Genomic DNA, 27,666 nt, shown 5'->3' with positions numbered 1-27,666 from the left:
TGATGCAATGCGTTGGTTGGCTTCATTTGATGAGAGAAAATTGTGGGGATGCTTGTTTCTGTCAATTGGTTCTGTTTTCTTTGTTGCTGTGATTTCCAAGCTTTTGCCACCTTCTCATGTTCCCCTCATTTCTGCATTGCAAAATGACTGGTAATTAACTATTTGATTGCTCCTAATATTGACATTAATTGCTGTTTTGTTTTATATGCTGATTATAGTGAGTGTGTTATATTGTGCGTCTCACGAACATGTCATTCATGATACGCAGTAAATGGTTACTGTATGTCCCTTTCATGACACGAATCTGATTTGTTTAGTTTGAAATTTGTGTTTGGTGATGACTCTAATGTGGTAAGAAATTAGACAAGGTTGTGTTCTTGACTTTCTGGTCACTTTGTGTATCCGGTAAATGAAAGCTTGAGGGTTGTATCACGTTTGACTCTGCTTGTTTCATACATCTCCGAGGGGCAAAATGAGTTTGTCTTTTAGATCTATATTAGAATAAGAAAAGTGTCTATGGCTAATGGAAAGTTATTCGAATACACCCCAAAGTTGCCCATCACTTAAGAGTCTAGATCAGGGGTAGTTTATGCATACCGTCTCATGAAACATTTCATACTCTATTGCAGCCTAAATCAAACATCTTGGATACTCAAGGCAGTGAATTTGGTAGCATAATAGCCTCACTGATGATGCTTCGAATAAAAGTTGTTAGGGAAATGATCAAATCAGAAGAACCAACAAATTGTTGGACTTGAGGAGAGAGGTTGTTTTGTGATGAAATAGTTAATGAAGTACCATTTTACTCTTGGTCCAGCATGATGTTTGTCTTAGCTTCCTAAGTGATTCTTTCTTTCTTTCATAATGGCTTGGATCATCCAAATTTGGGTATATGCTTCATATGCATTAACTCCTTAGGTTAGGAGTTCTACCTTTTGCCACTGTCTGTCTACCACAACCAAATTTTCATTCTCTTTTGAACTCTTGGACTAAAATAAGAAAAATAAATTTGACTTGTTTGATAATCATCGACAATTAGATATATAGTTGGAATATATTCTGTGTTGTTGCTATCATTTTTTGTATAAGCAATTTCTGTTATCTTTGTAACTAATATTGTCTCTATCTCTGAGGAAGAAAGAGAAACTAATTGTTTTTCTGATTTTGTTTATGACAAATATAACAGGTACTACTGCTTCTTGGTGCCATTGACTCTCCCTATAATTGTTGTTGCTGTGTACTTTCATTGGCTCAGCATGAAGTTGTTCAAGCATGCTTAGCATAACCTTTTCGAATTTTGAAGACAGAAATAAATGTATGATGTTGGAGCAACAATCACCTATATCAATTGCTGCCTTGTTAGATTCTCTGCAAGTTGCACTCCTCTCATCACCTAAACAGAGCATAATGACTAAGATGTTACATGTGTGAATTAACATGCAAATTGTTCCTATTTAATCAAAGGCCTCGGTTTTAAATCCTGAATATGGTGCTAAATATTTGCACCAGTTTAGTTTTCCAGAGTGATCTATGTAAACAAATATATAAAGGGTGCTTATGTAGTGTCTACTACAAAACAAGTTTACGGGCGAGTTAACTGAGTTCATGGGTGTGGGAACATAAACTTGTTTTAGAGTTTACTCATGTTTACAGAATTTTAGAAAGTGAGAAAGTCCCAACTCCTCTGATTTATAGGTTGAACTGTAACTTGGAATTACACAAGTTATGAACATTTTGCACATTTTGGTTTTTTCTGTACTTTGTGCTCTTGAACTGACCTATTTGTGATATTTTCTTTCAGAATTAGGGACATTCAAGAAACCAACTAAACTCGTTTAGTTGATGAAATCATAGGGTTTCAAGAAGGCTGTTATCAGGTACTACTGCCATCATAGGTTGGCCTTTTTTCTTCTATGTGTATTTGATTTATATGTATTTATCTAGTTAAAAGTGAATTTTCTATTATGCAAATTTTGCATCTTTTTTGTTTGGATTGATATTGTAGAATTGAAGCATTAAATTGGAGTAAAATATCAAAATTCCGTATTTAAGTTTCTAAATATTGTAGTCCTGTCATAGCAGAGTTTCATGCATTTTATTTCAAGTTTAACAACTTACATTGGAAGCTGGTTTTCCCCATTAAATATGATGGTTGTATGTCTATTTGATTCAGGCTTTAAATGTGATTTTTGGCCTGAATTTCAGCCCCATTTTAGTGATGCTTAATTGCCTTCAACTCAAGGAAAAAAATGAAACCAAAGTAGGATGGACACCTGATTTCTGTGAGCGTTGTAATTCAAATGTTAATCACGCCGGACCATAATACCTTCAACTTTATTGCACCTCGGAGGGAGAATGGGATTTACTCTTATCAGATTATTGTATTGTACAAGCCTTTGGAAATTTTATCGTATCACTCTCTAACCTTATACCCATGGTTCTGAATTGCAGTTGAGATTGTTCTTGTAGTTAAAGCTGTTGCATTTATTGTGATGTGGGTTCTGGTCGTTATAATTATTATGTTTAAACCGAGCATAAATTATTCAATTATTTTAACTATTGATTTATTCATCAGCACATCATGCAACCTTCCAGTACACCACCATGGAGTGCCTCTTGCACTTCCCCAACATCCCATCCATTTAACCATTGAAACTTAAGGAGTTACATTAGAAGATTGAAATTTGAATCTTTGTTTCCTTTTCCTTTTGACAAAAATGTGAAATTGAATGGTGTTGAGGTTCCATTGCGGTCCATTGCAGTTCCATTGTAGTTATGTTATGAATGCATTATATATCATTTTGTGTACTGTTGACTTTGTAGGATGCTCCAAAACAGTAATGTTGTGCTCTCAAGTCATATTGCTTTCATCATGGATGGGAATCGAAGGTATGCAAAGAAGAAAAACATGGAAGAAGGTGATGGCCACAAGGCAGGATTTTAGGTTCTCACGTCCATCCTTAGATACTGTTATGAATTAGGAGTGAAGTATGTAACTGTCTATGCATTCAGCATTGATAACTTTAAAAGGAAGTCTAAAGAAGTTAAATCCTTGATGGAATTGATGCGGAAAAAGATTGAGGAGATGCTTGAACAAGAAAGTCTCATTAATGAATATGGTGTTAGATTACATTTCATTGGAGACATGCAACTATTTACAGAGCCTGTCAGGGCTGCTGTGGAAAGGGCAACGAGAGTTACTGCCCACAACAACCAGAGAGATTGTGCATGCTGTTCAAGAATGTTGCAAGGAAAAATTGAATGAAGTTCAAGCGTGATGCATGCGTGTAAGGAAGTTCTAGATTTGTCCTCAACTTATATCTAATAATGGCGCCAGCTAAACGCACATTTAACTCAATTCGTAACCGCCATGAATTGAAACCTAAGTTGTTAGATATGACCTAAAAAGATTAAGTTTTTGGTTAAATATATGTTTTAGTTCTCATATTTGTTCCTCATTCTCAATTAGGTCCTTATGTTTTTTTTGTTCCAATTGCATCTTAATATTTGTAAATTTGAAACAATTAAGTCCTCTCCATTAACTGGCCACTAACATAGTAGGCCAATTGAGAGGACTTAATTGCCTCAAATTTACAAATATTAGGATGCAATTGGGAAAAAAAAATGAAAAAGGCTTAATTGTCTCAAATTTACAAATATTAGACAAAAAAAAAAAATGAGAACCTAATTGAGAATACAGAACAAATATGAGGACTAAAACATATATTTAACCTAAGTTTTTTTAGTCCAAACACGCTTCAATCTGACCTAGGTTTAGTTATAGTGACAATAAATACAGAGATGACAATGCCGAGCCATGATGTATAGAAATTAAAAATTATATAAAAAATAATAATAATTGAGTGTGACAACTGCTGCCAGCCTAATACTTTTGGTTATGCTAGGTAGAATAAGATTTTAGATTTTAAGTATTATTTATGGAAATAAAATTGATGAAGTATAAAAAATATGAAATAATTTTAACTTTAATTAAATTTGAAGTTTCAGATACAACTTGTTATTTTTTTTTTTAGATTTTGAAAGTTAACTTTTATAATTTTATATGGTCATTTGTGTAATTATTCGAAAATCTATAGTTAAATCAATAAAAATAAAAGCACGAAATATGGAAAGGTCAATGAAGACAAAATTATAGATTTACAATCAGAACAATGAATATTATAATAAAAACAAAAACACATGAAAAATAAAAAAATACATAAAAAAAAGGTAACAGAAATAAATAATGTAGGTGTTGCCACCACGTTTGGAACCGTTCTCTCTTTCTGAAAAGATTTTTTTTATGTTTTCTTTGGATCAAACAAGACAGTCTCTTAATGAGAACAGAGATAGACGTGTAGAGAGATTTTTTATGGATTCTTTCTTCTCTCTCTTTTGAATTTCAGAACACAATCACATGACAGTACACATTATTTCTTTTGCATCAGATTCATAACAACACTAACCAATCCTCATTTTTCCTCTCAGATTGATCCTCAACGTTAACTCCTCATACCCTTTCTGCATTCTCATCTTTTCTGCACACACTCACTCACCATTTTGCCTTTCATGCTTCAAACAGCCACCTTCATGAAACCCTACATAACCAATCCCTTTATCCTACGTTCTCTTACTTAATCACTTTAGTTTGTTGACAAAAAAAAAAGGAAAAAAGAAAATCTCCATTCACACTTATATATACAAATTTGCAGGCTACTGTTACAGTTTTGTTAATTTCATAGCTGACATGACACCTAAAGATGCGATGGACCTCCATGGCTGAATGAACCAACTGCACTCACATACCCGAGTGAACTACAAACCACGTTCAGCAGTGATGCAGTGAGGTAAATATCTTACTCTTTTATCGTTTTTCTTTATCTTATCTATTGTACAGCAATCTCATTCACTTATTTAGATCCACTTTATATATATATATATATATATATATATATATATATATATATATATATATATATTATGTGTGTGGTGTATCAATGTTTCTATTTCTCTTAAACATCATAGATCTCTAATCAGCAAGTTTAAAATCCTCACAGAATTAATTTCGCAGATAACCTCACATTCTTATTTCACAAATAAACTTAATTGTGGATAGTTACTTTAGTTAGTTATTGAATAAACTTAAAAGTGGGTAATTGCTTTGGTTTGTTGTTGAGTAAATTTTAATATGGTTAGTTGCATTTAAAATTTTTTTGGTACTAGTTGTGTTTAATGTATGTAATTGAAGGGTCAAGATAAAGGGCCTATAAATAGTTCATGTACTATTCTCAGAAGGAATGCAAATGAGTGTTCATATAGAAAGACTTGTTGTCAAAAAATTGGTATGAGAGCTAGAGATTTTTAGTGTCTGAGAAAGAGATGGAGAGTGCTCGAGAGCTAGAAAGTTTGAGTGAGATGGTCAACCTTACAAACAATATTTGGTTCTCAAACTAGTTGTTGTCTCAATTTTGGGATCGAATCTCCAAATAGTTTAACTACGAAATGAAGGATTTGGTTCTTAAACCCAAGTTATTCTCCTGGTTGGAAACGGTTCTCCTAGATGAGTAGTGTGTGGATGGGGTTTGTGAGCAACTAATCTTCTTGTCATGGCATTGTACTCACTTTGGTGTCGATGGGCTCTGTGCACTCAGTGAAGGTATTGTGCTTGCTAACCAGGTTCATTAGGTCCCATCTAGTGGATGAGATTTAACTGAAGGTGATAGCGCTATTTAATTCACACGATCTGCAACTGCAAATGCTAGTGTTGAAGACTTGCCAAGCTCACAATGTTATCCATTTAAGCTTGGCCTTGTCTATTTTAAAGTTGACCCTACAAATTTTAAGCTCGGCCCTATGCTGTTGTTATTTTGGTGATTTTTTTTTAGTTAATATAGCGTTGTTACATACTCCATTTTGTGAGCTACCTGACAAGGTTTACGGTGTAGTTGGAGGTTGGGAAGGGTTGCGACAAAGAGAGAATAAGGCTTTTAAACTAGAGATTCAAATGAGAGTTAGAGAAGCTTCTCTTCCTAATCCCAAAGTTGCAGCTCGACTGGATGAGCTCGGTAGCTTGACAGCTTGAGCTCGACCGCTCAACATTCTGAACTCGACATCTCGATAATTCGAGCTCGACCACTCAATAGGCCGAGCTCAACAACTCAACAACCCGAGCTCGGTAGTCTGTATCTGAGTCATGTTATTGTTGATGGATATTGCTCCTTGATAATTAATGATGGATATATGTGTTGGTAATTACCGAAAGATAGCTTTGCACCGAACTCTTAAATATAGCTCTCCATCGAGCTTTGCGCCGAGCTCTTTATTGAGCGGGCAAGGTACCTCTACAATTTGTCTGAGCTTTCCACAAGTTCTTTCGAGCTTTCATTGAACCTATCCGACCTACATAGTTGCCTAGCCAGCCTATCATTAATGATACTCAGTCGACTTGCTAAGTTCCCTTTGATACTCAACTTCTTGTTCGAGCTCACCGCACTACTCGAGCTTTTCATATGCTTCTTTGAGCTCTCCATACACAATGTCAACCTATCCAAATGCATTAGTAATCTATTAGGGTGTCTTGTTATCCTTTCCATGCTACTTGGTTGTCTTGACGAGTTAACAACACTACAATTTTGTTGAGTTCTTGATATGCTCCACCTTGTTGTCTAGGTATATCTATCAACCTTTCCAACCTGCTCGAGTATGAAGCCTATCTCTCCTTGCTACTCAACAAACTAGCCAAGTTCTCCTTATGCTCAGCCCCCGAGCTACAAGTCATCAAAAATATCCTTGATTCTTTTGCAACTTGTTCTATGAGGTTGACTGTCTCTTCCTTTCCACTCTCACATCGACACTCTCTTGCAATATGTTGGCCTTCCCACGACACTAACATCCGACTAATCTACAATCATTTGCATAGTGGTTGAGCTTGCCACATTTAAAACACTCCACTTCTGAGTTGTTAGACCGAACCTTCACGACCTTTACCTTGTCCTCAGTCATGCCAAATTCTGCAGATCGGTTTTTTTTTTGTCTTCATGGTTAGCTCAGCCATGACCTCTTCTTCCTTGACTTTCTCAACCTCTTCCACAAAGACCTCGACCTTGAGTGTTCCGAGCTCCTTCCTTCAGGTCAAGCTTTGCTTGAAGTGCTTGATTGAGTTGCTCCCACGTCTTCCTTCTCTTTACATGTGCACCTTAAGGAACCCAACAAGCTCTTCTACTAAGAGTACTTACAAATCCTTGGACTCCTCGATGGCGAAACCTATATTATCAAATTCATCTGTAAATGACCTTATAGTCTTTTCCACAGCTTGATTGGCAAGCAAGGATTCTTCATTTTTGTCGACTTGGTTTGCCATAGTCTCCACTCGAGTTATGTACTTGACTACTCATTCTCTTATTCACGAGCTTTTAAACCCGTCTTTGAGAGTTTGAAGTCAGACTAGCGTAACTCGGTCATCTCCTTTGTATGCCTTTTCTAGGATCACTTACGCTTCTTTTGATGATGTACCGTTTGCTATCTTCTCAAAGCCAGACCCACAACTTGATACAATATTTACAAAGTTGATTTGTCATTTACTTATATTTTTCTTAACGCAGCAACCTGTGCAACTATTTGTTCTTCAATTTCTTCTAGCTCTTTGTATTCATTCTCAACCACATCCCACGTATCTTGGGATCCAAGAAGAGCCTTCATCTAGTTATCATAGTTGACTTTCTTTGTTAATCAAGGTAGGGATACACTATTTCCAAGGTTGTCCATCTCACTCTTTCTTCCTCAAATACTAAAACTCGCAAGCAAACTTGCTCTTTTTCCACTCAAACACTCAGTCACTCAAGCTCTTATCCCAATTTGTTAGCAAATCTAAACCTTTATGTAAAAACTTTTCACTTTCTTGTATTGGTACTTGTTTTTCTACATAGTGTGTCAACTAGACACTTACAATTTATACACTTACATCTTGGCTTTTTATCTCCCAAGCCATAAACTCTACCATTAAGACACCATTGTTACCTATTATTGTCTAATAACCAATACGCTAAACTGCTGACCCTTGCACTCTAAAACAGACAAAATTCCTAAATAAATAAACAATCCATTTAATTTTATTATATTTAAATTTATCCTAACAATATGCACTTTTCCCATTCTATACTCCCCTAAGAGAAAGAGCCTCTAGTGAAACCAGACAAAGAAAAAGGAAATAATTAAAGAGGGAGAAAGGAAGTCATGAGAGAGTGATTCTCTTTATTTTTTAGTTAAGTACATTTTCTTGTGTTATTGTCTATCTTGTTGGTGGAGAGTATTTTTTTTATCCTTGAAATTTTCAAGAGGAGTTTTGATGTATCATTTATTATTATTACTGGAAGATTTTTTAGGTTCCATGAACTTTTCCTCCATATTGAAGTTTTTCAAGTTAATAGTTTTGATGTTCGGTTGATTTCCCACTTCTCTATTTTTGTGCATATTATCATTGCACATATTATTTATTGGGGAAGATATGATCTAGCTTTTTACTTCCACTTGTTATTTTTATTATCTTCCCAATCCCATTAAGTCCAAGGTGTTAAATTGTTAGAAGTGGGTCTTTGCTTGTAGTACTCACCATTCCCCAAACCACCCACTTCACATGTTCAACATACATTTACATATAAAAATCAAGCAAGGTGTTATGAATGTGTATGGTATGCCAATTAAACGTTGAACACATAAATCTTTACTAATAACCATTTACATCTAACATCACATAGTGCCCCTGCCCCCGAAATCACCAACCTACATATATCCTTTTGCCTTAGCATCAACTTAACATACGATGATACATGCATTAAATATAGAGATATTTATCTTTCTATCTTCAACTACTAAAACTAACTGATGGAGAAATAACAACACAACAATCAATAATACTAAAATATGTAGCAAAAATAATTCTCCCAAGCATGCATGAATCTATGAGAAGCAACAACAGAAAATAAAAACAATAATCACAAAGAGAACACCAATATTTTTAACGTAGGAAAAACTCCTCGATGTGAGAAATAAAAATCCACATGCACAAGCCAGTCAACCAAGCTCCACTAAGATCAAATACAAATATAAGAGAGGTAAATTAAAAGCACAAATAAGTTCCTACAACCAACTAATACTTCAAAGTAATAATGCTCTTAAATATGAATAACAAACATTAATGTAAAAAACAAATTTTATAATGATCTGTTGTATCGAATCCAATCCACCATGTATAAAAGTGAGACGGTAACAACTTTGTAAATAATGTGAGACATTCTATACTGATTGGAGCTATAACCAGTATAGAAAGTTGGTTAATGGAAAATTGATAATAAAATAGAAAACTTTCTACACCGGTTCTAGCTCCAACCTATATAGAAAGTAGTTTGTTGTACTTTTTTATTTTAAAAATACATACTATACTGGTTGGACCTAGTAACCAATATAGTACGTTTGATTTTGTGCTTCTTTCTTGCATTTCGTTTTTAGAATATCTTCTTTGCTTGTTCTCCCGTTACAAGGCAGAATCGTCATTGTTGCCCTCTAGGGCTAGTGTTGTTGTCACAACGTCATGCCTTAAATCTATCTTTTGTGTTGTTCTCGCATTGCCTTCTTGCTGCCTTCATGTTTTCTTCTTATCGTCATTGTTGTCATTGTGACCATCCTCTTCCAGCTACTTTGCCTTTTCAAGTCAACCTCTTAACCCTAATATGTATGAAGGGCTTTACGTCTTGAATGAGAGGCTTTACGTCTTAGAATGTTTATTTTGTCAACTTGAACAAGGCCATTGGTCGTTGCCATGACTTTTCCATGTCACACCAATCTTTAGTGCTTCTATTTTACATTTCGTTTTTGTATCCACTTACCCATGTCATTATTTTCCCATAGATAACCTATTTTGTTGAATAATAACACATCATGGACATTTTTCTTATTGAAAACAAGATAAAGTACTCATCAATCAATTCATATAATGGGTGTGTTTTGCTTATTCTAGAAGTGTTATTGGTTTATTGTAGGTTTATTGGTTTATTGTAGGTTTATTGGTTTATATGTAGGCCTAGTGGTTTATATGTTAATATGTTATCCTTAAAAAATAACAGTTTAATTGAGGCCAATGATGCTTAACCGAGATTGTGTTAATGGTGATTTAATTGAGTTTTTGAGTCAAAAAATCTTCTTATCAAAGTCATTTTAATGTTGTTTTAATTGAGGATATATTATTTGGTAAATTTGCATTGTGCCTTATCAATTAACATAAAATGAATGCATATATGGTCAGGGAATTTAAAGCATATTTTTTCTCATTTAGTATAACATATTACAAGTGTTTGCTACCTATCAACCTAGTTCTAAACCATATTCCATGATAAGGTGTAACTTCTTGATAAAATGAAAATGTAGTATACATATGTACTTTTCAATTGTACTTTAAAGCAAAGTACAACTATTCTATTTTTTTATGTTTGAGGAAGATATTAGATTGTCAACCAAGTATCCAATGAGATATTAATCTCTTCAAGTCTTATGACTTTTAATTTGTTAGCAACATAGAATAGCTATGTTGACAATGAACATAGGAGAAGTTGCCACCACTACTACCCTCACATGAGTCATATAAAGGAAGGAAAATAAAACACAACGATTAGCCTCACCTCACTCATATTTGTTTTTTTTTCAAACTCTGCCTCTCACTATTCTTTCATGCAATCGGGATTTGGGATTCAATTTAAATATTTTGAATCGAGGTGCAAAACAACCAAATACATTGATTAATTGTTTGTGTTATGGTTTGGTACATGGACTACGTTTTTGTTTGTTTCTTAGCTCCACCTAAAAGTAGAGGTATTGGTTTTTATGCACATCAATGGATTATAGTTGGAAAAATTATATACACACACAATAAATGAATATAAGATTGAAGTAGAATAATTTCTTGAATTTGAAATTATGAATGTTTTGGACAATAATGGAATATCCTATTCAAAACTGGTATAGAAAGTGGACTTTCTATTCCAATTCTAGAACCGGGATAAAAAGTTCAATACTTTCTATACTCCTTATTTTTATACATGTTCTTGAACCAGTATAAAAAAAACCCTTTTTTAACTTATATAAAAAATCTTTTCTACATTAGTTAAAGAAAGAGAAACATAAAATAAAGCAATAAAGCAAGACTTATTTATTTAACCACAAACCACCAATTGACGATATCAACAGTCTAAATGAAAAACCCTATGTTCTGAACATGTTGACAAAATTTTTGCCAAATCCAATGGTAAATGAAACAAACTCGTAATTTTACTATGGTAGCTTGGTAAATATTCCAACAATTTTTCTCTCTATTCTCTATGCCAAATGCTGCAAAGATTACACATTCTATTGACCAAAAAGACCCTTGTTCACTTAGGTTAAATAGTGAGACAAAATGAGTTTGACTAAGTTGGACATTTTAGACACATAATTAGAAGTCCAACTCAACACTAACGTCACATTTTTTAAGCTTGCTCTATATGTAGTCTAAGTTCTATACAATTTTTTCATCTCATTTTTTAATATGATCTCCCTCTTACCAATCAAATTGTGAACTTTAATACCTACATAATCTCCGAACTTAATATACTTCAGCATTTCACTTTTCAATTTCCTTCAAAAAATTTCTTGTTTCTCTCCTCCATCTTAGTTTTATGTTGTCACTACCTCCTATTCTAGACATGTAAGCATGAAAATAATATTCCCTTACTCCTAACTAGATAACAATGGGTCTAATCGAGTAAAGATAATACATATATACTACTTGTGTTGCATAAAAAACTGTCTCGTTATTTAACCCATTAGTAGTAAGATATCCGTGAAAAAGTATTCATGAGTGTTTTTATACTTACGAGTATCCATTGGTGAATATTTTTATCTTTGAATTTTTAAAATTGTAAATAGAATTTATTAAATATAAATCGTTATAATATATACTTAGATAAAATATGTTTTTATAGCATTTGGATTGTTTACACTGTTTGACACATTTTTGCTTCAATGTTAACTGAGAAACGCGTTTGAAACAGCAAATAAAGTTAAAAAAATTTGGTAAAAAGGACTAAAACCAGAGTTTTCTAAAGTTGAAGGACTAAATTGTACCTTAGTTTGAAAGAGGGACTAAAACCAAAATCGCCCCAAAGTATAGGGACTAAAAACATATTTAACCCTAATTTATAAGTACAATTCAAATCAAATTATTCAATAGATTATTAATTCAAATAAATTTGGTCTTTATAAAAAAACAAATTTAAATGATTTATGCCAAAATATAAACTTTTAGAAATTTATCCTTTACAAAATAACTTCAATTTCATAAGTCTATATAAAAAAAATAGAAATTTATGAAATAAAATTCTCAACATTTTTTCCATAGTTAATATTTATTTGACTAATAATTTTATTTTTATTACTTAAATTCAATAAAACACTAAAATAATTCACTAGTAATTATTAGCATTTAGTTGGTATGTGCGGGATGGAATACCATGCTACTTGTGTTAGGTCTATCGAGAAGGAGGTTCATTGGGTAGACACAATACCAATAAGATCTGAGCCCAACAACACAAGGGATTGACACCACTCTCTACTCAAAATCTTAAGGCAATGGGTTAATGGGTCGTAATGTGGGATTTAGACTCACACTTGGATTCCGAACAATCTCTTCCTAAAAGGTGAGTAAAGCTGTCAAAACGGGTAACCCGGCTCGACCCGGCCCGGCCCACCACAGGTTGGTCACTTAGTGAGCCAACCCAACCTGGCTCATTTATTAGGAGCCAGAAAAATTTGAACCCAGCTCGACCCACCACGGGTTGGTGGGTAAACGGGATGGCTCACTAGCCCATTTAATTACAATTTTTTTGAAATAAAGAAAATTACAAACTTTCTATATTCAAATTTAAACAAATTTCACTCCCAAAAAATGATGTTAGACTGAAGACAATTCAAAACAATAATAAAAAGTACAATATAATCCAAATGTCATCCAAAAACAAACACAAAAAACATATAAATAAGTTTCTTATATGTCATAAGTTTCATAAATAAAATAACAAATTAAAAAATAAAATTAGGTAGGTGGGTTGGCGGGCCAACCCAGCCCACGACGGGTTCAACCCGCATGAGCCGGGTTGAAATCTGACCCGCATAAAAAAATTCAATTTTTTCAAACCCAACCCGGCTCGAACCTGTGGTGGGCCAGGTTGGCTCGCGGGTTGTGACCCATTTTGACTTTTGTAGGTGAGTCCCTTCCACATAGGTACACTCCGCCTTTAACGGAAGCATTCCCAACCAATCACAACCACGAGTAACCCTTTTCAAGGGTTGTTCATCTTAACGGGACTTGTTGTCTGAGTCGGTCACCAAGACAAACCATCGGCTCTGATACCACTGTTGGGTTCCATCGAGGAAGAGGTTAATCAGGGAGACACAATACTAATGAGATCGAGCCCAACCAGGGATTGACACCACTCTTCACCCAAACACTAGTGTAGAAAGGGCTTTAAACGTTTGTTATTTTTGGCTTTTTTGACATCACATCCCAAACCAACGTCTTTAAGGGTGACGCTAATGGGACGTCGGGTTTTGCAGGTCTGACATAGCTATAGATGTCGGTTCACTGACATGACCGACGTCTATAAAGACGTCAAACATGGCACTAACTGATGTCTAAGGGTTGTTATAGACATCATACATGGCACTACCCGACGTCTAAGGGCACTATAAAGACGTCAGACGTGGCACTAACCAACATCTAAGGGCACTATAGACGTTGGACATGACATTAATCGATGTCTACGAAGTGTTCGTTGTGTTTTAGTGCAGTTCTGCTCGTGTCTTTGGGTAGCGTAGTAGCACCTTCTTCCTTTACTAGTTTCTTCGTAAGAGAAAATTACGTCCTTATGGTATTGCAACCCAAAGACAAACCTAGGTCGTTTCATAGGTCCATTTCGACCGCCAATTAAAAAGAATACGGTGGGTGTCACCGTATTCGGTGGGTCACCGTATTCTTTTTCTTTGGCGGTGGGAATCGAACTAGGCAAGGACTCAGGTTCGGCTTTAGGTTGAAATGCCACAAGAGATCCAAAAAAACGCAAGCTTTTCTTACGAGGAAACTTGCAAAAGGAGAAGGTGCACTATGCTACCCAAAGACACAAGAAAAATTGCACCAAAACACAACGAAAACTAATTTTAATCGGTTCAAATGAAATATAATACATCAAAGATTACTATAGTCGGATTAAAAGCAAATATAAACAATTCAAAAGAGATCAAACGCACCTGAAAATGCAATGCAGCAGAGAGAAAAGGCGAAGGAAGACGATAAACTGCTCAAAACTTCTGGTTCGCAAGCACTAATTTAACAAGAAATGAGACGTCAGTTGCCCAGGAGACCGACGTCTTTAATGGAATATACGTCGGGCACCTAACTAATCTGATGTCCATTCGATTTAAAAAATAATATTCGTGGTATATATAGATGTCCGATGTAGTGGGGACTGACATCTATAATCAAATATAAACGTCGGGGTGGCGCTATCAGACGTCTAGATCGCGGAAAAAAATAACTTTTCACTTAGCAGTCAGACTATAGACAGCGGTTCGGAGGGGCACTGACGTCTTCATGGAAGAAAGAAATGACTTTTCACCCACCTGTCAGACTATAGACGTTAGTTAGGCGACCCTCGACGTCTATATGGAGGAAATTAATGGCATCCACCTACCTGTCATACATATATGCGTCAGTTAGGAGGGACACCAACGTCTATATGGCGGAAAGTAATGGTCATTCACCTACCTGTTAGACATATAGACGTCAGTTAGGGTATCCCTGACGTCTAAAACCCTATAGACGTCGGTCTATATACCCAACTTATTTACGAAAATGTCACCGGTCATCAATATACGTCGTGCTTACCCCTAACCGACGTCTAAGGGGTGATGTTAAACAGCGTTTTTACACTAGTGAAAACCTTAAGGCAATGGGTTAATGAGTCTTTCACCTTTATGTAGTGCTCTACTTTCTTATTTCTATCCAATGTGAGACTTAGACTCACTTGGATTCTCAATAACTTGTACCCATCCTATGAACAAACATGTAATTAAATATCAATTTAGTAATTTTCATGAGTTTTATCTACAAATATACGTGAGTATGAATTTTTTGTCATTCCTACTCCTAGCTGACATCCAAGTCCATGCTAAAAATTGAGTCATAGCAAGAAATTTTTTTATAATAAAACGGTGAGAGTGGTCTTGTAGTTGCTACCTATGAAAAAAAAAAGTTATGAAAAATGATTTATGAACACCCAAAATATTGATGAACACCTAAGATACACATAGAGAGGAAACAAAAGCTATGTATTTATATGATATATTGAAGAGATATAGGAAGAAGAAAAAAAAAGTATTCAATATAGAGGTGTATAAAGTTAGGTTGATTCGTGATTTGATACAATTTTATGACACAAAGTATCACTCCATTTACTACAAAACTCAATTGTCAAAAGTCAGTTATACAATTTTTTGAAACATTTACAACTTTCAAGTCTTAGCACTATGGTATTATTTCCATATTTTCTAGTTTCTATGATTTTCTTTATTGAACTTTCTATATGTTTGCATCAGCTTTATCATATTTATTTACGTAATGTTTTCTATATATTGATTCCTTTATAAGTCATAAATTCTGAAATTTTGGCATTTGTATCAGAAAAACAGAGTAGCCCTAGTAGAAACCAATAAAGAAAAGGAGAAAGTATTAGTTGTCAAGGAAGAATGGAAGTAGTTGTCTCTACGACTACTGAAAGTGTGCTGCAAATTGCAACACGTGTAATGAAACAACAATTGAGCTACTTTTTTAACTACAATGACAAACTGGATGAGGTTAAATGTTACATTGAGATGCTGGATAACACTAGAAAAAGGATACAACATCAAGTTAATAATGCAGAAATGAATGCAGAAGAAATTGAAGATGACGTTCAACATTGCTTAAAACTGTTGGATGAGAAGATAAAAACGTATGAAAATTTTATCCATGATGAACATCATTCAAAGACAAGATGTTCCATTGGTTTCTTCCCAAATAACTTGCAGTTGAGGTATCGATTAGGAAGGAAGGCTACAAAGATGGTAGAGGAAATGAAAGCAGGAGAACTTTGGAATAAAAGGTTTGATGAAGTTTCCTATCGAGTACTCCCATCCATTGATGTTGCGTTGACAAACACTATCTACGAAAACTTTGCCTCAAGAACAAAAACTATGGATATGGTTATGCAAGCACTGGAAGACTGTACGGTTAATATGATTGGCATTTACGGGGTTGGTGGTGTGGGTAAGACAACTTTAGTAAAAGAAGTTGCGAAGATAGCGCAAGAAAAGAAGTTGTTCAATGTGGTGGTTATGGCAAATATAGCAAGAATTCCTAACATAATAAAAATTCAAGGACAAATTGCTGAGATGTTAGGAATGAGATTGGAAGAGGAAAGTGAGATCGTAAGAGCTGATCGCATTCGAAAGAGGTTAACGAAAACAAAGGAAAACACCCTTATAATCTTGGATGATCTATGGGATGGGTTGGACTTGAATAGATTGGGGATTCCTTGTAGTGATGAAGATGATGGAAGCCAACATGATGTCAATGATATACCTAATTCTAGTTACGATAAAATGGAAAAGGAAGAGTTATCTTCTGATTTGATAGAAGAGAAGTTATCTGACAATCAAAAAAGATGCAAAATTCTTCTAACATCTAGAAGAAAACAAGTATTGTGTAATAAAATGGATGTGCAAGAGAAATCAACTTTCTCTGTTGGAGTCCTTCCAGAAAATGAGGCAAAGACTTTGCTTAAGAAAGTGGCAGGAATACATGACCAAAACTTAGTGTATGATGAAAAAGCCCTTGAAATTGCAAGAATGTGTGATGGGTTACCTATAGCATTAGTTTCTATAGGAAAGACACTAAAGAATAAAAGTTCCTTTGTATGGGTGGATGTCTATCAGCAAATGAAGAAGCAAAGTTTTGTAGATGGGAAAGAACCTATTGAGTTCTCTATAAAGCTGAGTTATGATCATCTAGAAAATGAACAGCTCAAGTGTATATTTTTACATTGTGCAAGAATGGGAAATGATGCTTTGGTTATGGATGTGGTGAAGTTTTGTATTGGTTTGGGTTTATTGCAAGGAGTTCACACAATTAGAGAAGCAAGAAACAAAGTAACTATGCTGATAGAAGAGCTAAAAGAATCAAGTTTGGTGTTGGAAAGTTACTCTAGCTACTGCTTTAACATGCATGACATTGTGCGTGATGTTGCTCTTTTAATATCATCCAAAGAAAAACATATATTTTTCATGAAAAATGGCATACTCGATGAATGGCCTCATAAAGATCAACTTGAGAGGTACACTGCTATTGTTTTACAGTATTGTTATATCAATGATGATCTTCCTGAGAGTATATATTGTCCTAGGCTTGAAGTCTTACATATTGACAATAAAGATCACTTCTTGAAAATACCAGATGACTTTTTTAGAGGCATGATTGAACTCAGAGTCTTGATATTGAATGGTTTGAGTTTTCCTTGTTTACCTTCTTCAATTATGTGCTTAACAAAACTTAGAATGCTTACTCTGAAGAAGTGCACTATAGGGCAGAACTTATCAATCATTGGAAAGTTAAAGAAGTTACGAATTCTTAATCTTTCAGGATCCAACATTGAATGTTTTCCCTTTGAATTCGGGCAACTGGTTAAATTGCAACTTCTTGACTTGAGTAATTGTTCAAAATTGAAAGTGATACCTTCCAATGTCATATCAAAGATGAACAGTTTGGAAGAATTTTATATGCAAGACAGCTTGATTCAGTGGGAGACTGAGGAGAACATCCAAAGTCAAAATGGTAGTCTTTGTGAGTTGAGGCACTTAAATCAGTTACGAAACCTAGACATACACATTCAAAATGTTGTCCATGTTCCACGAAACTTTTTTTTGGATGAGTTGGATAGCTACAAGATTATCATTGGTGAATCCAAAATGCTCACAGAGGGAGATTTCAAAATCCCTAACAAGTATGAAATGGTGAAACTTTTGGCATTGAACCTAAAAGAAGGTATTGCCATTCATACTGAAACATGGATTAAAATGTTGTTAAAAGATGTCGAATATTTGTGGCTGGGAGAACTCATTGATGTTCATGATGTTTTCTATGAGTTAAATGTTGAAGGATTTCAAAAGTTGAAACATTTATCCATTGTAAACAATATTGGCCTCCAATATATTATTAACTCGGTGGAACGGTTCCACCCTTTATTAGCTTTTCCCAAATTGGAGTCGTTGTATCTTTACAAATTGTATAATTTAAAGAAACTATGCAACAATCAACTTCTAGAGGCCTCTTTCTACAGATTAAAAACCATCAAGATTAAATCATGTGACAAATTGGAAAGCCTTTTCCCATTTTCCATGGTCAAACACCTCACCATGCTTGAAACAATTGAAGTGTGTGACTGTGATTCTTTGATGGACATGGTTTCAGTTGGAACACAAACTCATACTAACAATGGTGACAATATCGAGTTTCCCCAGTTACGACTTTTAACATTAAAATCCTTACATGTATTTACTTGTTTGTATACAAATGATAAGATACCTTGTGCACAACCATTTGAAGACAAAGGGCAAAGCATAAGCAAAGATATCATCACTGGAGTTTATCAAGATGGCACCAATTCTTGCCTTTCACTCTTCAATGAAAAGGTAATAAAACATTATCATAAAATGCATATCCTCTTTAATCCTCTACAAGATTTAATTTAAGGTTTAATTATTCATTTAGTTCCTCTTTTAGTCCAAAATTATCAAGTTGGTCTTCTAGTTTTTTTAGTCTCAATCTAATCTCGATTTGCAAATCAATATAATTTAACTCTGATCTGTAAAAAATTGATGCAATTTAGTTATTTTAATTAATTTCTTGAAATGAATCAAAGATTTTTCATCAAAATTAAAGTTGTTAACAAGGATGGTTTGTTTCGTAGGTGTAATTAACATAATACTAGTGTCAAATTTGATGAAAAATTCATCAACCAAATTACATCAATTTTTAAAAATTCAATATCAAAGTGCATCAATTTGCACAAATCAGAATCAGATTGAGACTTATAAAAAACAGAGAACCAACTTAATATTTTTGGACGAAAATAAGGATCACATAAGTAATTAAACCTTAATTTAATTTGCATGTTATATTTCTCTAAAAAAGTAAAGTGTCATGCTCATTTAAGTCTTGTCATTTGTGACCAATCAATTTGTGAAAATCAAAGTGTTACTGCTGAGACATTACTTGTTCTTATAGGTTTCGATTCCAAAATTAGAATGGTTGGAGTTATCTTCGACTAACATCCAAAAGATATGGAGTGACCAATCTCAACATTGTTTTCAAAATTTGCTTACATTAAATGTGACAGATTGTGGTAATTTAAAATATTTAGTTTCGTTCTCCATGGCTGGACATTTGGTGAATCTTCAAACCCTTTCTGTTAGTGAATGTGAAATGATGGAGGATATATTTCGTCCGGAAGAAGTTGAGGTGTGTGGATTCATTTAGTATTGAGTTGATTCTTACTATCATTTGTTGTTTAATTGAATTAATTCATGTGGTCTTCTAATTGGTCATCTAACTACCATTTTCTACTATAGGGGACTATTGATTACATGTTTCCTAAGTTGAAGAAAATGGAGATCACGTGCATGGAGAAACTCAATACCATTTGGCAGCCTCAATTCGGCCTCCATTCCTTTTGTGGTTTAGATTCTCTGATAATAAGAGAGTGTCACAAACTTGATACAATTTTCCCCAGTTTTATGGGGCAAAGATTTCAGAGTCTTCAAAGTTTGACCATTACTAATTGCAAGTCAGTGGAAAACATATTTGTCTTTGCGAATATTCCACAAACTTGTGATAGAAATGAAACAAACTTGCATAAAATAATTATACAAGGGCTACCAAATTTAGTGAGCATATGGAAGCATGGAACTGGTGAAATACTTAAACATAATAATCTACAAAGAATAACAGTTTCTGGGTGTCCAAATTTAAAATATGTTTTTCCACTTTCTATCACCAATGACCTAGAAAATTTGGAATTTCTTGAGGTACGAAACTGCAGGACAATGAAAGAGATTGTTGCTTGGGATAGGGACTCAAACAAAAATGACATCACCTTCAAGTTTGCTAAATTAGAAAATGTATCATTACAATCATTATTTGAACTTGTGAGTTTCTACGGTGGAACTCATACTTTAGAGTGGCCATCATTGAAGAAATTGTCGATACTAAGATGTGGTAAGCTGGAAGGGATCACTACAAAAATCTCAAACTCACAAGCTAAGCCAATTGTTTTGGCTACAGAAAAGGTAGATACCAAAAAGACATGAATTAAAAATCTTCTCACTTCAAGATCTAAGAAATTAAACCCTTTTATTTCTTCTAAAAAGATATTGAATATTTTTTATAAAAATATTGTTCCAAGTATGCCTAGGTATTGATAATATTTTTATCTATATATTTTTTAGGTGATATACAACTTGGAACATATGGCAATGAGCTTCAGAGAAGTAGAGTGGTTGCAGAATTACATTGTTAATGTTCATAGAATGCTCAACTTGCAATCAATTGCATTGCACGGGTTGAAGAATGCTGAAATTCTCTTTTGGTTTCTTCACAGAATTCCAAATTTGAAAAGGTTAACAGTAGGACTTTGTCACTTGAGAAGGATTTGGGGTCCTGCAACTCATATTTCCCAGGAAAAAATAGGAGTTGTCATGCAACTTAAAGAGTTGGTATTAAAAAGCATGTGGTCTCTAGAGGAGATTGGCTTTGAGCATGAGGTGCTTCTTCAAAGGGTACAACGCTTAATCATTCTAAGATGTACAAAATTGAAAAATTTGGCGTCATCCACAGTATCTTTTAATCGTTTGACATATTTGGAAGTGGCAAATTGTATGATGAAGAATTTAATGACATACTCAACTGCTAAAACCTTGGTTCAACTCACAACTATGAAGGTAAGTTCCTGTCCAATGATTGCAGTTATTGTTGCAAAAAATGAAGGGGAAAATGTACAAGAGATTGAATTTAAACAATTAAGGTCCTTAGAATTGGTTTCTTTACCAAATCTCACAAGTTTTTTGAGTGTTGATAAGTGTGTCTTAAAATTTTCACTACTGGAAAATTTAGTAGTGAGTGAATGCCCTCAGATGACGAAATTCTCTGAAGTTCTGAGTACTCCAAATCTACAAAAAGTACATGCTGTGACCGGAGAAAAAGACAAATGGTACTGGGAAGGCGATTTAAATGCAACTCTCCAAAAACATTTTCCACACCAGGTATGGATCATATTATTTAGTATGTTGTAGCATTTATGCTTAAAATGATATGAATGTTGGGTGTATCGAGGAGGTTAACGGGTCTTTCACTTTTATATACGGTTCTACTTTTTTATTTTTATCTAATATGAGATTTAGATTGGCACTTAGATTCCCAAAAATGAAGCATGCGCATTTGTGTAGATTTAGTAAGATCTATTTCTTCTCTAAGTTGATTGGTCAACGGTTTCTTATTCGTAGTTTTAAATCTTATGTCAAAAATTGTAGAATTATTTTATGATTTCCAAATGAGAAAGTATTATTCACTTTTGTTCATATTCAATAGTATTATACTTAGTTTAAGAAATTAACAATATAATAAAGAAATTCAAACATTTTTCGTGTCATCCCATTAATATTTGATTTTCATGTGTAATTACTTTGAAATTTTCGTTAAGAACCATAAATTTCACTAAAGTATGTTATCCATGTAAAAGACTTTAAAAATATATTTTTTATATAGAATTAGAATGCACACTCTAATAGTTACTTTGAAGTAATTTTAAATCGGTTCACCTAGCGAAAAATAAAAATTAAAATTCAACGAGAGTGTATCTAAATTTTATTTTCTTGGATTAGAAGCTTTACTTTTACCTATTCACTGCATCATAGATAAGGACAGCACATGACAACAGTGTGATACTGCTAACTCAATGCTGATTCATATATATATAGGCACTGCATATGATCACATACTAATTTTTCTTGTATATAGTGTTCGTGCATACATATTTGATATGGATTTTTTTTGCTTATAAGGTGTTTTTCAAGTATTCAAAGCATATGAAGTTAAAGGATTATCCTGAAATGAAAGAAGTTCGTTATGGCAAACCTGTATTTTCTGACAATTTCTTTGGTAGTTTAAAGAAATTGGAATTTGATGTAGCAAGTAAAAGAGATATTGTGATTCCATCTCATGTACTACCTTACTTGAAGAACTTAGAAGAATTAAAGGTAGAGAGATGCAAACCAGCAGAGGTAATATTTGACCTATATGAGAGTGAGACTAAGACAATAGTCTTTCAATTGAAAAAACTTACTTTGAAAGACTTGTCAAATTTGAAATGTGTATGGAACAAAAACCCCAAAGGAATAATCAATTTTCCCAATTTGGAAGAAGTGTTTATTTATGAATGTGAAACCTTGGCAACATTGTTTCCTTTAACCCTTGCCAAAAATCTTGGGAATCTTAAGACACTTACTATACACAAGTGTTTCAAATTGATAGAAATTGTTGAAAAGAAAGAGGAAACTGAACGTGGAACAATTGAAACATTTGAATTCCCTCGTTTGTTGAAATTGTTTCTTTGGAATTTGCCACAACTTAATTGCTTTTATTCTGGACAACACCATCTCAAATGCCCCATGTTAGAAAGGTTACATGTGGCCTATTGTCATAAGGTGAAGCTATTCAAGTCAGGATTTCAGCATAGTCCGTTACAACATCCTATGTTCTCGATTGAAGAGGTTGCGAAACATTAGTAATTAATATTTTCATTTTCTTTTCTTTTTAGTATTTTCCCTCCTTCTAATTGAACTTTTTTTCTATCTTGCTAGGTTGTTCCTAAATTGAAGGAATTGATGCTCAGTGAGAAAAATATTATATTGTTGAATGATAGACATTCACCACAAGACCTCCTTCACAAAATAAATTATCTTGATATATCGTTTGAAGATCATGATAGTATGAAGAATACTTTGCCTTTTGATTTCCTTCACAAGGTACCCAATTTGGAAAATCTTGTTGTGAGGGGATATTGTGGTCTAAAGGAGTTATTTCCCTCTCAAAAACTTGATGGTCATGACGGAATGCTACCTGAATTGAATAAATTAAGCCTACAAATGGTTTTTGAGCTGGAGTCTATAGGGTTAGATCACCCTTGGGTAAAACCATACACTGAAAAGCTAAAAGTATTAGCAGTTGGTAAGTGTCATCGGTTAGAGAGATTAGTGTCTTGTGCTACATCTTTCATTGATCTGAAACAATTGGTTGTGAAAGACTGTAAAAGAATGAAGAATCTATTCACATTTCCTACAGCCAAAAGTTTGATGAATCTTGAGACTCTAGTTATTGAGAATTGTGCATCAATAAAAGAAATAATAGAAAAAGAAGATGAAGATGTTAATGATGAGATCTTACTTGGACGACTATCAAATTTAAGCTTGCATTCATTACCAAGACTAGTAAGCTTTTATTCTGGAAATGCCACCCTCAATTTCTCATCCTTACAACAAGTGAAGCTGTTTAATTGTCCCAGTATGAAAACTTTCTGTGAAACAAACATAAATGCGCCAATGCTATATGGGATAAAATCTTCAACAGATGATTTTAATTTAGACTTATTTCATGATCTCAACACCACAATTGAGAGTTTCTTCTACGAGAAGGTATGAAATTTACTATTTTTTTTCTTTATTTAAATATAACCACGAGGTGATTATATTTTCCCCTTAAATTGTTTATAAATTTTACTTTTTTTTAGATCTTGTAGTCAAATTCGGTATCAACTTAAGAGAAATAAGTACATTTCTCTCACGTCATAAAGAATTTTGAAAAAAAAAAGTTACATACATTTTTTACAAAAGTGTATTTTATTTCTACTTTTGTGAAGTAACTTTTGTTTTATTAATATTTCTTTTGGTTCATATTTGTGCATTATTTCCCTAACTTAACACTTGTTTTGGCCCTTTTTCTATTATACTTTTGCTTTAATTTTTTATTCAATTTTTTCACACAAAAATGGGTTCTATATTTAGTTTAATTGGTTCTCTATAATAGCTCCATAACATATTCTCCTTTTTTTTCCTCCTTTTCATTATTACTTTCTAATTTTTACCTATTGGGTTTGCATAAATAAAAGTTGTTTCAAACTTGACCGTTTCTTATCGTACCATTGTAAATTTCTTTCTACATCTTGAATTTATCCAGAATGTAAATTTTATACAATCTGCATTTTTTACTTTGTATTCTAGAATGACATGTATAATTTTAATTTATATTCTAGAATGTCAAATTTGAAATACTAAAAATTATTCTGAAATGCAAAATCTGAGATATAAAAGGTATATCTTGGATTGTACTTGTATTCTATATTATGTAATTCAGAGTCTACTTTTTTATCTTTTATATTAAAATATACAATCCAAAATGAAAAAAAAAAATTATATTTTAAATTATACATTCCATAATAGAAAAATTTATGAGATTTTAGGTTGAAATTATAGAAGTGCAAGAAGGAAATGACCCTGTGAGCCTCCTGTAACAAAATAAAGAAAAATAATATAGAAAAAGAGAAAACTCATCTCCCTTATTCTTTCATTACTCAGGTATACATAAAGTGATATGGAAATAACAAACTCTTAATAGACTCACTAACAAACTAACAACTCATAACAAAATATTCCCTTCTCCAAATAGCCACACTCTTCACAATTTATAATCAACAAAATATTTAGGTTGAATTAGATTTTCCATTGGGCCTGATAGTATTATTGGAATCTTCTTGTGAGCTTGAATTGCTATCAAACCCTTTATCTTCTCTTCATTTCATTATCATGATTTGTTGTCATGGGCAACCAGGCCAAGACTTTTAGCAACGATCTTTTCTATTTTTTCTTTTGACTTAATTAATAATTTGATTTTTATATTTATATTTTATTCTTTTTTATATTTATATTTATATTTATTCAATTGAATCAAATATTTGTAAATTAGAATCAACTTAATTCCTTTTGTTTAAGTGGCAAATGTTATTTTGAGAGAACGTATATTAGTTCAATAAAAGAATTAAATAATAATTTGATTTTTATATTTTTTTATTTAATTGAGTCACTATATTTAGATGGAGACGTCATTCTTTTATCAGTGTCATCATTCATGAGAACAAATCTAAAAGTTACATGAATAAATCTAAAAATTGGATTCATGTTTCCATCTCTAATGATGTAATAAACACAAACAAAGATAGTGACATTGAGTTGATCTTAATTAGGAAGCATTTGAAACTCGTGAATTATTCTAACATTGAGTTTTCTGACTTTTAAGGATTTTTTCGAATATTCAAAGCATACAATTCTACTGGATTATTTTGAGATGAGGGGAATTGGATCTGTAAAACAAGCTTCTCAGGGTAAATCTTTTGGCAATATAAAGAAATTGGAATTTGATGGAAAAAGTACAGGAGATACTGTGATCCCATCTAATGTACTTTCTCATTTGAAGAGTTTGGAAGAATTGAATGTGCATAACTCTGATGAGGTGCAGGTAATATTTGGTATGAATGACAGCCACACCAAGACCAAAGAAACAGTCTTTCACTTGAAAATACTTACTTTGAAAGACTTGTCAAATTTGAAATGTATAGTGAGCAAAAATCCTCAAGAAAGTGTCAGTTTTCCTAATTTGCAAAAGTTGTTTGTTGATAGTTGTGGAAGCTTGGTTACACTGATTGCTAGAAATCTTGGGAAACTTAACACACATGAAATGCAGAGGTATGACAAGTTGGTAGAAATTGTTGGAAAGGAAGATGCAATTGAAAACAGAACAACTGAAGTATTAATGTTTGAATTCCCTTGTTTGTCATTGCTAACTCTCTACAACCTAACAAATCTTAGCTGCTTTTATCCTGAAAAACACCATCTGGAATGTCCCAAATTAGAAATTATGCATGTGGCGTACTGTCCCAAGTTGAAGCTATTCACATCAAAAATTCATGACAGTCACAAAGAAGCAATTACAGAGGCTCCAATAAGTTGCCTACAACAACCTCTGTTCATTGTTGAAAAGGTGACAACATTAAGTAGATTCCTCCTTTTCGTTGTATATTTTCCAATATTTGTGCTTGCTTTTCTTTTCATTATATATTTTCCAACTTTCTTCCTTCTAACTTCCATTATGTGTTTTTCCTTTGAATTGGTTTGAACTGAATCTAGGTTGTTCCGAAACTTAAAGGATTGACACTGAATGAGAAAAACATGATGCTCTTCAGCGATGCACGTATGCCACAAGACTACCTCAGCAAATTAAGTCTTCTCCGATTGTGCTTTGAGGATGATAAAAATGAGAAAGGTACTTTACCTTTTGACTTCCTACACAGGGTACCTAATTTAGAACATTTTCGAGTGCAGAGATGCTTTGGTACTAAGGAGATATTTTCGTCTAAGAAATTGAAAGTTCATGATGGGATTCCTGCGACATTGAATGCATTAACCCTATTTGAACTAAATGAGCTTGAGTCAATAGGATTCGAGCACCCATGGGTAAAGCCATTCTCTGAAAAGCTTCAAACATTAAGGGTTATCAGTTGTCCTTGGTTGGAAAAATTAGGGCGCGGCGCATTGTCTTTCATCAATCTGAAAGAGTTGTATGTGATGGACTGTGGTCGAATAGAGTATTTATTCACATTTTCAACTGCAAAAAGTTTAGTGCTACTTGAGACCTTAATTGTGAGGAATTGTGAATCAATAAAAGAAATAGCAATGAAGGAAGATGAAGATGATTGTGATGAGATCATATTTGAAAGATTAACAACATTAACTTTGAATTCCTTACCTCGACTACAAAGCTTCTTAGCAGGGAATGCCATCATGCAGTTTTCATGTTTGAAAAATGCATATGTAATTAATTGCCCCAATATGAAAACTTTCTCCGACGGAGTCCTGACTGCGCCAAGGTTTTTGGGGATTAAAACGTCGTATCAGGATTCAGATTTATTCTTCCATGATGATCTAAACACATCATTTCAGAGATTGTTTCAAACACAGGTAAGGAATTCTTCATCTAATGAATTCAATATGCTAAATTGTACTTTTATTCTCTTTGATTTTTTTCTTCTTATTTTATTCACAAGTTTAGCTTTAGTAATTTAAAAGCTATTTATTTACATTTAAAGTAATTAAATTAATTTTTGGTGGTATTTTAAATACTACAAGAGTATTAATTAGTTATAGTTTCAGTTATGTGATACACTCAAATAGAGTTATTTTAATAATTTAACAGTTGGAGTAAAAAATTAAACAGAATTAATTATATTAAAGTTAAAGTCCAAACGGCAAAATTAAATTAATTTTAAAATTTATATTTATTAAAATTTAAGTGGGTTATATAGGTCTTTTGAGAGAGATTTAACAACAAATGAAACTTAAGTCAATGTTACATGAGAGACTTATAATATCTTTAACACAAATATAAGTTTA

General features: G+C 33.3%; 1 protein-coding gene across 2 annotated transcripts in view; it reads left to right on the top strand.

Annotated features, from left to right (window-relative positions):
- Window positions 1-41: 41 nt before the first annotated feature.
- Window positions 42-27,666, top strand: part of LOC106759214 — a 29,671-nt gene continuing 2,046 nt past the window's right edge. The window contains exons 1-12 of one of the 2 annotated variants that reach the window (XM_022779882.1): window positions 42-150; window positions 1,802-1,877; window positions 2,824-3,287; window positions 4,713-4,847; window positions 15,761-18,804; window positions 19,400-19,633; window positions 19,744-20,460; window positions 20,620-21,432; window positions 22,231-22,938; window positions 23,029-23,859; window positions 25,517-26,257; window positions 26,404-27,234. In XM_022779882.1, the coding sequence (XP_022635603.1) occupies window positions 15,826-18,804; window positions 19,400-19,633; window positions 19,744-20,460; window positions 20,620-21,432; window positions 22,231-22,938; window positions 23,029-23,859; window positions 25,517-26,257; window positions 26,404-27,234 (7,854 nt within the window). In that variant the 5' untranslated portion in view covers window positions 42-150; window positions 1,802-1,877; window positions 2,824-3,287; window positions 4,713-4,847; window positions 15,761-15,825. The remainder of the gene's footprint in view (window positions 151-1,801; window positions 1,878-2,823; window positions 3,288-4,712; window positions 4,848-15,760; window positions 18,805-19,399; window positions 19,634-19,743; window positions 20,461-20,619; window positions 21,433-22,230; window positions 22,939-23,028; window positions 23,860-25,516; window positions 26,258-26,403; window positions 27,235-27,666) is intronic. The other variant, XM_022779883.1, reaches the window with a different exon arrangement.

This window comes from Vigna radiata, chromosome 4, assembly GCF_000741045.1.
Source record: "Vigna radiata var. radiata cultivar VC1973A chromosome 4, Vradiata_ver6, whole genome shotgun sequence".
NCBI classification, from domain to species: domain Eukaryota; kingdom Viridiplantae; phylum Streptophyta; class Magnoliopsida; order Fabales; family Fabaceae; genus Vigna; species Vigna radiata.
The sequence above is the reverse complement of the archived record's forward strand: the minus strand, read 5'-3'. Positions and strand labels throughout refer to the sequence as shown.